Below are 16,129 nucleotides of genomic sequence, written 5' to 3'. Positions count from 1 at the left end.
AGTTCATAGAGTTATTTGCGGCAGAGGAGGCCATTCAGCCTATCTAGTCCATGCTGGCTCTCCACGGAGCAGTTCAATCCGTCCCAGTCCCCTGTAGCCCTGCAAATTTATTCCCTTCAAGTGCCCATCCAATTTCCTTTTGAAATCATTGATTGTCTCCATTTCCACCACCCTCATGGGCCGTGAGTTCCAGGTCAGTACCACTCATTGCATAAAAACGTTATTTCTCACATTTCCCCTGTATATCATGCCAAAACCTTCAATCTGTGTTCCCTCATCCTTGGACCATCAGTTAATGGGAACAGTTTTTCCTTGTCTACCTTATCTAAGCCTGTCATAATCTTGTACACTTCTATTAAATCTCCCCTCAATCTCCTTTGTTCTAAGGAGAACAAACCCAGCTTCTCCAACCTAACCTTGTAACTAAAATTCTCCATCCCTGGAACCATTCTGGTAAATCTCCTCTGCACCCTCTCAAGGACCCTCACATCTTCCTGAAGTGTGGTGACCAGAACTGGACGCAGTACTCTAGTTGGGGCCTAACCAGTTTCAATTAATAAATCTGAAATCAAATGCTGGTTTTGTTAATAATGATCATGAAACTACTATATTGTTATAAAAGCCCATCTCGTTGACTAACATCCTTCTGGGGAGGAAACCTGCTGTCCTTACCCAGTCTGGCCTTCCTGTGACTCCAGTCCCACAGCAATGTGGTTCACTCTTACCTGCCCTCTGAAATAGCCAAGCAAGCCATTCAGTTGCATCAAGTCATTACTGAAAAGATGGACAATAAATGCTGGCCTTGCCAGTGACGCTCACAACCTAAGAGTGAATTTAAAAACCCTCCAAGATCTCGGTGCTTCTCCAATTCTGGCCTCTACAGAATCTGAAATTTTAATCACTCCACTATTGGTAGCTGTGCCTTCAGCAATCTGGGCCCTAAGCCATGGAATTCCCATCCCAAACCTCTCCGCCTCTTCACGTCTCTCCCTCCTCCTTTAAGGCACTCCTTAAAACCTGCCGCTTTGATCAACCTTTTGGTCACCTGTCCTAATATCTTTCTTCTGTGGCCCGGTGTCAAATTTTGTTTGATAACCCTCCTGTGAAGTGCCTTGGGATGTTTTACTACATGAATGTTGCTATGTAAATGCAAGTTGTTGTTCTCATTAAGCTGAATTGCTCTGCCTTCCGAAGGTCATTTTGAGACTAATTGCTCCTAGGCTGATCTTCAGGTTCATTGCAGGTCAAACTAGCTTTCTTTCTTTATACTTTATTTTAATGCGACACAGAAATTTACACATGGGGGTGTGGTCTGTGTATTTCAAAGCTTTTACATAGTTTAAATATATGCAACCAAAACAAGAGCACACAATCATAAAATTACAGCTATTTAGGAGTGAAATCAAGAATCACTTGCTCATATAAAAAGTAATGGAAGTCTGGAAACGCTGAGGGTGCAGGGGGTCAATTTAAATGTTCAAGACTGAGATCGATAGAGTTTTGTTGGGTAAGGGTATGGAGGAATATTGAACCAAGGCGGATAAACGGAGTTGAGGTACAGATCGGCTCTGATCTATAATCCACACAAAATACAGATGTAATACTCTTTGACTTAGTGATTTGAGCACATTCTTTGATCAATATTTCAAATAAAAGGATTAAACAGAAAATAGGTTTGCTCCTGGACCAATGGTGCATGTGAACACCTAGATTAATTAGATGGGGTGAGCTACAGGTGTGTGGTGTAATGATTGTGAAGCTATAATTACAAGTTAATACCAACCGACCATCTTGTTACAGTAACTGTGAAAGCCATATATAGAAAATCCATAATTAAATCCATAAAAAGTAATAATAACATGAGCAAAAGCCACTAGGATGTCGATGCTTATCACTCTCCAAGCACTGACTGCCTCATTATAACATCCAACTGCAATTGGAATGTCCCTAATCTTTTTGCTTCCACTTTAGCAAGAAAGTGTTTCCTTTTATTTACTTGACTTTTATTTTTAATTAATTTAAGATGATTTCCTTTGCTCGCACTATCTTGGCTTAATTTGAAATGAGTTGGGATGAGCTAGTAACCATGTATCCATGCCATCACTAAGACCGCCTATTTCCACCTCTGGAACATCACCCAACTCCACCCCTCCTTCTACTCATCTGCTGGTGAAACCCTCATCCATTCCTTTGTTACCTCCAGACTTGACTATACCAATGCTCGACTGGCCGGCCTCCACTTTCTACCCTCCATAAACTTGAGGTCATCCAAAACTCTGCTGCCTGTGTCCTATCTGACACCAAATCATGTTCACCTATCAACCCTGTGCTCACTGACCAACACTGGGTCCTGTTTAAGTAACAGCTCGATCATAAAATTCTCATCCTTGTTTTCAAATCCCTCCATGAACTCACCCCTCCCGATCTCTGTAACCTTCCCCATCCCCACAAACCTCTGAGATCTCTGTCTTCATCCAATTCTGACCTGTTGAGTCTCCTCGATTTTAATCGCTGCTCAATTGGTGGATGTGCCTTCAGCTGCCAAGCCCCTAAATTCTGGAATTCTCTCCCTAAACTTCTCCACCTCGCCGCCTCTCTCTCTTCCTTTAAGACGTTCCTTAAAATTTATCTCTTTGATCAAGCTTTTTGTCACCTGTCCTAATATGTCCTTACGCAGCGCGATGGCAAATTGTGCTCGATAACGCCTTGAGACGTTTTATTACTTTAAAGACATGATATAAATTGTTGTTGTGATTGAAATAATATTCTGGGTTTTACATTTTATATTCCCCACTGAATTCCTCCTTTAACTTTTCCTGCTGATCCGCAAAATGTATTCTCGTTCCCTCACAATAACAACTTGCATTGATGTAACATCCTTAACATGGTAAAACATCCCAAACTTCACAGGAGCATTATAAAGCAAAATTTGGCACCAAGCCGTGCAAGAAAATATTAGGACAAGAAAAGCTTGGTTAAAGAGTGGCTTCAGGGAGGAGAGAGAGTTAGAGAGGCTCAGGGAGGGAATTGCAGAATTACTGCTCATTCCCTTTACACTTGTTGCTCCTCTCTCCAGTGCAAGGATTGGCTTTCATACCACAATTGAACACAGTGCTGTGTGGTCTGACCTGTGGATTACATGACCTCAGCATTATTTCCGAGACCAGCACCCTGCTGTCCTAGTTATATAATTCCAGCTTTCTGCTTGTTTTACCTTATTGTATGGTAATTGACCAGCCTTTCTTCATGGATGCAACATTAATCCGAGGCCCTATATAAATGCAAGTCTTCCTTCCAAATAGCCTGCTGTGTTCACTATCTTGGCTCACATGAGAAGAATGGCCCCTTAGCAATGGTCCTGCTCAGCTGCACATGTGTCCAGCAGCCTGGAAGGTACAATACAGGCTTTGTTCCAGATTAAATACCACACGTACACGGCCACGCAAAAAATCAAATGTACTGCGCATTGAAAAAAAATCAGGCCGTGCACATTAAAAAAAATTTCGAGGGATTATTGCTGTATGAGTACCTTAACCACACGAACAGCAGCGGTTCAAGAAGGCAGCTCACCACCACCTTCTCAAGGGAATTAGGGATGAGCAATAAATGCTGGCCTGGCCAGTGACGCCCCCATCCCATGAAAGAAATAAAAAATATTCAAAGACAAGGGAGCTCTGATCAGCATTCATTCCTCAAACAACATTCAATGGATTGACTGGTCATTCATCACTAATGTTTTGTGGATTTTGCCGTGTGCAAAAACAGGCTCTCATGTTTGCTGCATAACAACAGTGACTACATGCCAAAATTAATTGACGTGAAGATTCTTTGTTCCTCTCCCAGAGATGCAATAAACAGATGTATAAGTACAAGTTTTTCTTACTTTTCTAAGTAAGTATTCTGAGAACAAATAACCTTTATATCACAGAGTATTAATGTGATAATTTTTAAGTGCATACAGTAGCACCTTTTTCATTGACTGACTTGATTCAACAGCTAGTTATTGTATGCACCCAATTACTCTAAAAGCCAGCTGCTCACTAATGTTATTATACATCGAAAATCCAATAGAAAGACAAGAACAGTCAATGGATTAAAAGACTTGCATTTATATAGCACCTTTCACAACCATAGCACATCACAGTCAATGAAGTACTTTTGAAGTGTTGTAACAGTTGTAATGTACGAAATGTGGCAGCCAATTTGTGCATAGCAAGCTCCCACAAACTGCAATGTGCTAAGGACTAGGTAACTTATTATAGTTGATTGAGGGATAAATATTGGCCCAGGACACTGGGGAAAACTTCCCTGTTCTTCAAAGTAATGCCATGTAAACTTTTATGCCCAGCTGAGAGAGTAGACAGGGCCTCAGTTTAACATTGCATCTGCAAGACAGGACACGTAATAGTGCAGCTCTCCCTCAGTACTGCACTGGGTGTATCAGTATAGATTTTCAGCTTGTATTGCTAGATTGGGACTTGAACCCACAGTCTTCTAACTCAGAGGCAAGTGTGTTACTGACTGAGCCACAGCTGACACATTAAGTACTACAACTGGATACTCCATCTGGATTAGAAAGCCATGGTGAGACTGTTAAAATGGTTTGAAGTTGTCAATGGGTGTGAGTAAGATATGTGGGTAGGAGCTGCACTCCTCTGTATATCCCTTGCCACATCCAAACCTGGAATGATAGATATTGGATTTGGCAGTGGGGTGGTGGTGGATGGTACCGAGTGATCGTTGTTTTGCTAACTTTGGCCATAGACCTGTGGAATGAGATATTAGGAAGGCCATTGAAGTAAATAGGCACAACTGAATCTGTTGGCACTGTCAAGGCCTATGAGAGGGTGCAGAGCAGATTTACTAGGATGGTGCCAGGGATGAGAGACTGGAGAAGTTGGGATTGTTCTCCTTCGAGCAGAGATGGTTAAGGGGAGATTTAATGAGGTTTTCAAACTTATATGGGGCTTTGATAGAGTAAATTGGGAAAAACTGTTTCCACTGGCATGAAGATCAGTAACCAGAGGAAGTAAATTTAAGGTACTGGGCAAAAGAACCAGAGGGAGATGAAGAGAATTATTTTTACATAGTGAGTTGTTAGGATGTGGAATGCGCTGCCTGGATGGGTGGTGATAGCAGAATCAAAGGTAACTTTTCAAAGGGAATGCAAATATACTTGAAAAGGATAAATTTGCAGGGCTATGGGGAAAGTGCAGAGGTTTGGGACGAATTGGATAGCTCTTTCAAAGAACTGGCACAGGCATGATGGGCCGAATGGTCTCCTTCTCGACTGTATGATTCTATATTTCTGTACTTGAGGCTGCTATAAGATAACTGTGAGTCTCAACTCCAACAAAGAATATAGTTTCACATGGCACAGATTCATCAACTGAGAATCCAAGTCTGCTTCATTTCCCTACGCATTAAATTAACATTTAAGCACTCAGACAAAATGCAATAGTCTATTCTTAGTCATCAGCAACAGTTTGGTCAAATTTAAATACAAATAAATAAACCTCGAGGAATTAACAAATTATCTTCACAGATTGCATATGGTGTAATATGGACAGAATATTATGGAAAAATACTTGCCTTGACACAAGTCAATTTCATTTAAACCAAAAATATTTCATGTTAATTTCTTTCTTTCAAGGGTTTTTTGTGCTCATCGAGGTGAAGGATAGAACACCTTTCATCTCACACCCCAATGTCTGCATCAAGGACTCCCGAGCCATAAACAGCAAGGTTAGGTGCAGAGTAAAGCTCCCTCTATTCTGTCAATGTTAAGCCTCAGCTCCAACCTCAGGTCAGTGTGCCCTCATGCACCAGTGTGATATCTCACTTCCCACACCAGAATGCATCTGCCAATTGCCCAACTCTGGGCAGTTCTGTGCTGTGGATGCCAGAAATTAGATTGTGATATCAAAAACATATCATGTGAGATCCTGACAGCTTGTGGGAACGAGAAGAAAATTTCATCCCCAATCCGGATTATGTTCGGGCCAGAGGTGAAAATTGGGATCTAACCTATTGACCTACCCTCTTCCTCCAAATCAGCTTATTTGCTGTATGTGAAAAATGCAATAAATTGCATTTATATAGCGCTGTGAATGGAGTAAAACGTCTCAAGCCGATTCACAGGAGCGCAGTCGGACACAAATTGACACTAAGCCAAAGAAGGGGACAACAGGACAGATGAGGTAGGTTTTAAGGAGTGTCTTAAAGGAGGAGAGAGGGGTGGAGCGGATTAGGGAGGGAATTCTAGAGATTGGGGGCTAGACGGCTGAAGAAATGGTCACCAATCGTGCAGCAGAATTCATTCAAAACAAGGCGAGCTCATAGCCATTGTTGAGCCCAGCCCTGAGAGGAGGACCAATCTGATTTTAAAATCTATTTTGATCTTAACCGTTAAAATTCATTTGTCAGATTGACAATAGTGGAATGGCATTATTAGTGACTGCACAGTGAACAGATTCTGCCTGAATGCTCCTGTTGACTCACTTCTGTCTGATGTATAAATAAGTCTGTTTTGTTATCTCCTGCAATTCACTGATGGTTAGAGCGATAGACATTTGCCAAACAGGAGGACAGCATTCAGCCCACGGTGTCTGTGTCAGCTCTTTACAAGAGTATTTCTAAACTGAGAAAGTGCTTGACTGCGCTGAAGGTCACTGAGATTTAAATTAATGTGTTTGTGTCTCTGTGGTACCAGAGATTAGTAGAATGTGGGTTTGCATCAAATTCACAGTCGGTAAGTCCCTGCTGTTGGCTATACCATCGGGTGGTAATGCTGGGCAGAGAATAACCCCCTCTGCCTTGACAGGACTGGAAGGAAAATCAGAAAGTGAGTTACCAGCTTAGGCCTCTCCATGCTGTACATAGTTACAAAGAATTACACAGAATTTTACAGCACAGAAGCAGACCATATGGCCCACTAGTCTACACGAGTTTTTAGGATCCACAGCACCCTCCTCACATCTTACCTTATCAGCATATCTTTCTATTCCTTTCTTCCTCATAGATTTATCTAGCTTCCTCTCAACCTGGGAACTCCGATGTTCTATCTCTGGCCTGTGCTGAGTTTGTTAACATTTTGGGATATAGCAAATTAGTAATTGGAGGCATAACGTGGGGTGAGTGGGGCATGCTTGGGAGGAAAAAGTGACTTTGAACCTATGGTTCCCAAAACTCTCCACCACTGGGAGTTTTCCTCACCTCAGTCTGGGTTTGTTGTAAATTCATTGATAGAGATTGATCGCTGTGATTAGTCAACAACTCCATTATCGTTATATAATGGGACTTGTTAAAATTTATTCTTTCACGGCCGCTGGCTAGGCCAGCATTTATTGCCCATTCCTAATTTCCCTTGAGAAGGTGGTGGTGAGCCGCCCTCTTGAATCACTGCAGTCCATCTGGTGCAGGTACACCCACAGTGCTGTTAGGGAGGGAGTTCCAGGATTTTGACCCAGCGACAGTGAAGGAATGGTGATATAGGTCCAAGTCAGGATGGTGTGTTGCTTGAAGGGGAACTTGCAGGTGGTGGTGTTCCCTTGTCCTTCTAGGTAGAGGTTGCAGGTTTGGAAGGTGCTGTCGAAGGAGCCTTGGTGAGTTTCTACAGTGCATCTTGTAGATGGTACACACTGTCGCCACTGTACGTCGGCGGTAGAGGGAGTGAATGTTAAAGGTGGTGGATGGGATGCCAATCAAGCGGGCTGCTTTGTCCTGGATGGTGTAGAGCTTCTTGAGTGTTTTTGGGGCTGCACTCATCCAGGAAAGTGGAAAGCATTCCATCACACTTGTGACTTGTGCCTTGTAGGTGGTGGACAGGCTTTGGGGAGTTAGGAGGTGAATTAATCAGTGCAGGATTCCTAACCTCTGACCTGCTCTTGTAGTGACAGTACTTATATGGCTGGTCCAGTTCCGTTTCTGGTCAATGGTAACCCCCCCCCCCCCCCCCCCAGGATATTGATAGTGGGGGATTCAGCGAGGGTAATGCCATTGAATGTCAAGGGGAAATGGTTAGATTCTCTCTTGTTGGGGATGGTCATTGCCTGGCACTTGTGGTGTGAATGTAATTGCCACGTATCAGTCCAAGCCTGAATGTTGTTCAGGTTTTGCTGCATATGGACACAGACTGCTTCAGTATCTGAGGAGTCACGAATGGTGCTGAACATTGTGCAATCATCAGCAAACATCCCCACTTCTGACCTTATGATGGAGGGAAGGTCATTGATGAAGCAGCTGAAGATGGTTGTGCCTAGGACACTACCCTGAGGAGCTCCTGCAGTGATGTCCCGGAGCTGAGATTTTGACCTCCAACAATCACAACCATCTTCCTTTGTGCTAGGTAAGACTCCAACCAGTGGAGAGTTTTTCCCCCTGATTTCCCTTGACTCCAGTTTTGATTGAATGGTAGAAGGTGAATTAGTTGGACCTTGGTCTTATTGGTCTTATTGCATCTAACAATTCCTGTGTTCCTTTCTCAGTCAGAATGGCAGTAGGCTATTGCAATTGGAGGGAAAAATGGCCAGGATTGTTACTGCTGATGGCTATCCTCTTCTGGAAAGGGAATATCTGTATGTCAGTGGAGGAGGATTGGGCTTGGCTGTGATGTTCCCTCCACTGGGAACAGTCTGCCTGCATTCTCCATTAAAGACAGACACATAAACAACAATCTTGGGCAAGGTATCTGTCAGTCAGGCTGCAACAGCCTGCACCCGGTGGCATAGTGGTTATGTTACTAGATTAATAACCCAGTGTTTGTAAGCTCTAAAGCTCAGCATGACCAATTATGAAGTTAAATTGGTTCACTAATGTCCTTCAGAGAAGGAAACCTATCATCTCTACCTGGACTGGCCAACATGCCTGGCCTGTAGTTGAGTCTGAAAGCATTCTAACATTTCCTTGGAAGCCAATCAGTCATCAATGTAAATACTTGGAACAAAGGGAAGGAAAATTGGAAATGGGAGGTAGGTTTGCAAGATGATAAAACTACCAAAGCTCTACCAGTAAACTGTGTGCCTTGTTAAGGAACTCTGCGATATTAACCACAAGATAATTAAATGAAAGAGGGAAGTGCCAGAGGATTGGAGAGTAGCAAATGTGATGCTCTTTTTCAAAATAAGGTGTATGGACATTCCTAGTAACTACAGGCCAGTCAGTTTAACATCAGTGGTGAGAAAAGTTTTAGAAACAATAATAAGGGGAAAAAAAATCAAAAGGCACTTGGTGAGGTTTGAGTTAATGAAAGATAGCCAGCACGGCTTTGTAAAAGGCAGATCGTGCTTGACTAATCTAATTGAAGTTTTTTATGAAGTAACAGAGAAGGTTGATGAAGGGAAAGAATTGGATGTTCTCTATATGTATTTTAAGAAGGCGTTTGACAAAACACCACATAAAAGGCTGGTTAACAAAATTGAGGCTTATGGAATAGGAGGATCAGTGTCAGCTTGGATAAAAAAAAAAATTGGCTTAAGGACAGAAAACAGCACGTTGTGGTAAATGGTTGTTTTTCAGACAGGAGAATAGTGGACAATGGTGTTTCCCAAAGAGCAGTGCTAGAATCACAGCTTTTTCTGAATTATATAAATGACTTGGATCTTGGAATACAGAGAAGAATTTCACAATTTGCTGCTATACCAAACTTGGAGGTGTGGCAAACAGTGAGGATGATACCAATCAACTGCAACAGGACATGGATAGGCTAGCAGAATGGGCAGACAAGTGGCAGTTAAATTTAATACAGAGACGTGTGAGGTGATGCATTTTGACAGAAGGGGTAGGGAGAGGCAATATAGACATAATGGTGCAGTTGTAAAGAATGTGCAGGAATAGAGGGACCTGGGGGTTCATGTGCAGTGATCTTTAAAGGTGACAGGACATGTTGAGAGAGTATTTAACAAAGTATTTGGGATCTTGGGCTTCATAAATAGAGGGATTGAGTAGAAAAGCAGGGGAGTTATGCTGAATCGTTATAAAGCTCTGGTTAGGTCACAATTGGAGTATTGCATCCAGTTCTGGTCACAACACTTTAGGAAGGATATGAGGGTCCTTGAAAGAGTGCAGCGGAGATTTACCAGAATGGTTCCAGGGATGAAGGATTTTAGTTACAAGGTTAGGTTGGAGAAGCTGGGGTTGTTCTCCTTGGAGCAAAGTAAATTGCGTGGAGATTTGATAGAGGTGTACAAGATTATGACAGTTTCAGATAAGATAAACAAAGACAAGCTGTTCCCATTAGCTGACATAACAAGGATGAGGGGATACAGATTTAAAGTTTTGGGTAAGAGATGTAGGGGGTTGTGAGAAAGAAATTTTTTTAAGCAGTGACTGTTAATGATCTGGAACTCACCACCTATGAGGGTGGTGGGAGCAGAGACAATCAATGATTTCAAAAGAAAATTGAATAGGCACTTGAGGGAAACAAACTTGCAGGGCTATGGGGATAGAGCAAGGGAATGGGACTGATTGGATTGCTCTTCAGAGAGCTGGCATGGACTTGATGAGCTGAATGGCCTCCTTCTGTGCTGTAATGACTCTATGATAATGCAGATATACTTTTCCCTTAGAAGCAGAGCCCTTTCCTCTCCCACACACAGAAAAATTACAGTATTACTACCTTCGGGATATGACTATGCCCGCTCATATCAATGAACAATTATTAATCTCACCTCTGGAAATGAACAATGAACTTGGCAGCAATTAAAGCAGTTACGTTAATTAAATATATAAATTACTTTGATGTGAGAGTGGATGATTCATCAGTCTATAGACAGATAGGTTGATGCCTAGAGTGACAGTTCAGCATCACACCCCCATGCAGTTCTGTCTATTAATGGATAGAAAAGAATCAGTGGATGCAAAAGCCTCCCAGGTGAAGAGTATGCACAAGACTGAAGCTGCAGCAACCCTCTCTGATAACTGTGAATGAAGCCAAGTGAATATATCATTTAGATTTAATTCTCATAAATTCTTGTTTTTCTCTCTGTTTCGAGGGTTTGTGAACTTTCAATTTCTTTTCCTATCATGTGGTGCTTTTTTAAAACAAAGATAAAAACAGAAAATGCTGGAAACACTCAGCAGGTCAGGCAGCATCTGTAAAGAGAGGAAGATTAGGTTAACATTTCAGGTCCATGACCTTTCGTCCCGCAGTTTTTTGTTTTTATTTCTGATTTCAGCATTTGTGTTTTTTCGGGGCTTAAAGGGTCAAATTATGAAGACAGGTTGCAAACCTGGGTTGTATTCCTTTGAATTTAACAGGTTAATGGGCGATCTAATTCAGGTGTTTAAGGCAGTCAAAGGATTTGATAGTTTCTCAGATCTACCCTATTTCCTCTCGTGGGCGAGGCGGCGGGATACAAGAATAAGGGGACATAATCTTTGGATTAGAGCAAGGAAGTTCAGGAGTGAAATCAAGGAACTCTTCACACAAAGGATGGTAGAAATTTGGAATTTTACCACCGTCACCCAAATGATGCTGGAAATCTGAAATAAAAGCAGAAGATGCTGGAAATACTCAGCAGGTCGGGCAGTATCTGTGGAGAAAGAAACAAATTAATGTTTCAGTTCATGGACCTGAGACATTAACTGTTTCTCTCTCCGCAGATGCTGCCTGGCCTGCTGAGTGTTTCTAGCACTTACAAGTTTTATCTCTTTAAGAAACCCAGACAATGCATTCTGCATGACTCCCTGCTTGGAAGGAGAAAGAAGGAGATTGTGAAGCAGGGAGGTGGATTATTTGCCTTCTCCATGTCTAATAGATGTGTGGGATGAGGCAGGTTGAAGGGTATCAGAAAAACCGTCACATTCCTGCACTTTTCCAAAGGTTATTTCAAAGTAGAACAGGTTTAGCACAGAAAGGGAGATATAAATATCTTAAATAGACTTTGGAGCAAAGGGGAGAGTCCAGATTTGAGAATGCAGCAATTTGTTTAGCTTTTGTGCCAGGCTAATATTTGCCCTTACTTGGAGATGGAATGTGGAAGCATTCCCATTTGGGGGTATATAAATCACAAGATCAAATCGACTTTGTACGAATGTCCTTCCACCCCCCAGTCTTTGCACATACTTGCGGCTGCACCGCGGATTTGCTGTTTGCAATAATAATTTTTTAAATCATCTTATAAAAATGAAAAGCAGAAGTGAAGATGGAAGGAGGGGAGAAAAGGAGTGTAGGAAGAGACGGAAGAAAGTTTAAGAGACGAGAGTCAAAAAAATTGAAGCGAAGGATAAAACTCTAATCCAGTCTCCAATCTGATCGGAATTTCTACCGAAAACAAACGCGGAATATTTATGTTAACATTTAGTCTGGGCTGAGTTTCTATGAGTTTCTATGATTGTTCCATTTCTCTGGACGCTGATGGGTAAAATCCTTTTTACTGAACAAGTAAGGCAGAATTTTTTTTTTAATCAAGAAATCTTATTAGACTTACTTAAACTCAGGACTGAGATCGGGTTTTAGTCCATAGAATGAAGAAGACAAAGTCATAAGCCATTTGGGGATGAATTTATAGTCTTCACAATCTAAGAATGGGCTGGACCATTTAATGTGGCTTTTGTCGATCATGTAGCTGTCTCCAAGGCCCCATTTGGGGGTGTCTAGTGTTTGAAGATCATTGTTTAAAATCCTCTTGTTGAGATTGGGCGTCCTTTGGTATTTTAACCTATTGAACCACTCGCTGTCCGCAGTCTGGTTCTCCAGGTCATCTGAGCCGGAGGACAGGTCCTGCAGGAAGATCTCATTCTCATGTTTGGTTGCCTGGAGAACCAGCTGAGATTTGGAAGGGATGGTTGGTACGTCGAGAATCAGCATCGCCCTGTAGATTTTGGCATCTCCTTCAACGATGCTCCTCACTAGGGCATGGTACCACTCAATGTCTTCATTCACACTGGACTCCCTCATGTCATTGGTCTGAAAGACCAAGTTGAGGAAGTTGGTAGCGTGGATCATAGTGTCAATGGCCCCGTGCACTGAGGAATGCAGGTTCACTGCTGCCTCAGCTTTCATGCCCCTGATCTCTACCCGTCTTGTGCAGTTAACCTGCAGCAGCTTGGAGGGGTCTCCAGAGTAGAGGAAATAGGTGGCAGCTTTGGATGTCTCCGGATCTGGTTTGTCCAACCTGCCTTCTGGAGACATGACCAGTGTGGAGAACTGCGGTCCATTCCACTCCCTGAAGAGCCCAGGCTTGGGGGTGCTCTTGTGGTTCTGAAGCCTCCCGAACCCACCAAAGACCCCCATGTGAATATAGAGAATCACTCGCAGCACAGACATGGCCAGACGATGGTGCATGTGACTCCTTCCCGGTCAGGTTCTAGTCCAATCTCCCATTTACAAAGCCTGTTGGTGGTGATGGCTGGGCTGGACACACCTTAAGCAACCGCTCAAGGGCTCTTGTTGGGTTTTGAAGAAGCTCGTGCAGTTACAGCTCATTTTGGTCCCAAGTCACAGAGTCTGAGATGACTCCAGTCTTGCTGCTGAGGTTTGCGAGACACGCTGTCCACGAGGGTCTTATTCCAATGCATGGCGATCTGATTGATGGTGTAGGTGTGTTGTTGGAATCTATACTCCGTTTCCCTTTGCTTCCATCTCCCAGCTTTAGATCAGGACAGCTGTAGCTCTCTGCCTTTGAAATATCACATCTCCTAATGTCATGCCTTTTAATCGAAGCACATTACAGGAGAAGGTTAAAAATAGCCCAGGCATAAAAAAAGTGGGAAAGACCATTTCAACGGGGGCATTCTTTTTTGAAAAGAAATATATCTGAATATTTTTCATTCTCAAATAGTGCATCCTCGGTGATGAAAGCAAATCGCTCACCATGGCAACAGGAGGCATGAAATCCACATGCAAGAGCCATTGATGAGAGCCGGTGATTGACATTTATCAGCTTTGCCTCTTTCAAGCTGCTGTCAGTAAAACAGCTTCTCAGAGTAACCCAGCAACAAGCTTGCATTGTCAATCTCTCCATTTAATCGAAATCTCAGCCTTCATTTGTATTGTTACTGATCCAAGAAACTAGAATTTATTCCCCTCACAATTAAGGGGCATTATTGGAGTAAGGTTCATTCTCTCCCCCCCCCCCCCCCCCCCCTATATTTGACCATTGGAGGGCAGCAAGATGTAGATATTTATCCTTGTTGTCCTCTCTGTATCCGCGTCCGAATCCACATGGAACCCTCCGTGCCCTGTGATATCTACTTTGCAGCTTTTTAACATCGGTGCGTGTTCAGACAAATAAGTTCTGCACATTTATCATTGTTTAAAAAACAAGAGATGTTCCCGGGGAAAAATGCAACAGCGCTGAACACAGGTCCTTGTAGATGGTCTCTCACTGATATTTGCAGGCAGGTAAGGACAGAACAGGAATCAGTTCCATCAGTGATGGTTGTGTGTGTGTGTGTTGTGTGCGCCTTTGACCAAAGGTCTAACCCAGGGCAGTTGTGCACATGTTGGACAATTCCTTCCTTATCCTTTTAACAGATTCAAAAAGCTTAGAGGCAGTAATGTGTCTGGTAATTAATTTAATTTATTATTGTTACAAAACATTCATCTTAAAGCCCCACGCAGAGCAATAACACGTCAGCCTTACCGGGAAAACTCAGGGCACAGGATTTGCTGGAAATCGAGAAACTGTCTTGTCTATGTCCTGTCTATTGAGTGAACAACAACTTGCATTTATATAGCGCCTTTAATGTGATAAAACTTCATAGGAGTGTTATCAAACAAAAATTGACACCAAAGGACATTAGGAGATATTATGACAGGTATCCAAAACCTTGGTCGAGGAGGTAGATTTTAAAGAGCATCTTAGAGAGGGGGGGGGGGGTGGGGGTGGGGTTGGGGGTAGAAAGGTGGAAAGAGTTAGGGAAGGTATTCCAGAGCTTTAGGCCCAGTAGCTGAAGGCACAGCGGCAAAACGTTGCATCTCTTTTCATATTCATTTCCTTTATAGAAACATAGAAAATATAGAAACATAGAAAACATAGAAACATAGAAAAATCAGAGCAGGAGTAGGCTATTCGGCCCGTCGAGCCTGCTCTGCCATTCAATATGATCATGGCTGATCATCCAAACTCAGTAAGCTGTTCCCGCTTTCTCCCCGTATCCCTTGATCCCTTTAGCCCTAAGAACTATATCTACCTCTTTCTTGAATATATTTAATGATTTTTCCTCAACTCCTTTCTGTGGTAGAGAATTCCACAGGTTCACCACTCTCTGGGTGAAGAAATCCCTCCTCATCTCAGTCCTAAATGGTTTACCCCTTATCCTTAGTCTGTGACCCCTCGTCCTGGACTCTCCCGCCATCGGGAACATCCTTCCTGCATCTAGTCTGTCCAGTCCTGTTAGAATTTTGTAGGTTTCTATGAGATCCCCCCTCATTCTTCTAAACTCTAGCGAATACAAGCCTAATCGACCCAATCTCTCTTCATACACTAGTCCTGCCATCCCAGGAATCAGTCTGGTGAACATTCTCTGCAGTCCCTCCATAGCAAAAACATGATTACTCACATAAGGAGACCAGAACTGCACATGATACTCCAGATGTGATCTCACCAAAGCCTTGTATAATTGCAGCAAGGCATCCTTGCTCCTGTACGTGAATCCTCTCGCAATGAAGGCAAACATACAATTTGCCTTCTTGACTGCCTGCTGCACCAGCATGTTTACTTTCAGTGACTGGTGCACAAGGACACCCAGGCCCGCTGCACCTCCCCTTTCCCAATCTATCATCGTTCAGATAATAATCTGCCTTTCTGTTTTTGCAACCAAAGTGGATAACCTCACATTTATCCACATTATACTGCATCTGCCATGTATTTGCCCACTCACTCAACCTGTCCAAATCACACTGGAGCTTCTCTGCATCCTTCTCACAGCTCACACTCCCACCCAGCTTTGTGTCATCTGCAAACTTGGATATATTACATTTACTTCCATCATTTATATCATTAATGTATATTGTGAATAACTGGGGGCCCAGCACTGATCCTTGCGGTACCCCACTTGTCACTGCCTGCCACTCGGAAAAAGACCCATTTATTCCTACTCTTTGTTTGCTGTCTGCCAATCAGTTCTCTATCCATGTCAGTACCTTACCCCCAATCCCATGTGCTTTAATTTTGCACGCTAATCT

At 42.8% G+C, this 16,129-nt stretch overlaps 1 protein-coding gene across 1 annotated transcript in view; it reads right to left on the bottom strand.

Annotated features, from left to right (window-relative positions):
- The window catches only part of gpr179 (G protein-coupled receptor 179), an 82,627-nt gene extending 69,342 nt beyond the window's left edge, over window positions 1-13,285 (bottom strand). Inside the window, exon 1 of the mRNA XM_068013070.1 lies at window positions 12,429-13,285. Coding sequence (XP_067869171.1) covers window positions 12,429-13,285 — 857 coding nt within the window. The remainder of the gene's footprint in view (window positions 1-12,428) is intronic.
- Window positions 13,286-16,129: the final 2,844 nt, after the last annotated feature.

This window comes from Heterodontus francisci, chromosome 33, assembly GCF_036365525.1.
Source record: "Heterodontus francisci isolate sHetFra1 chromosome 33, sHetFra1.hap1, whole genome shotgun sequence".
NCBI lineage: Eukaryota > Metazoa > Chordata > Chondrichthyes > Heterodontiformes > Heterodontidae > Heterodontus > Heterodontus francisci.
The sequence above is the reverse complement of the archived record's forward strand: the minus strand, read 5'-3'. Positions and strand labels throughout refer to the sequence as shown.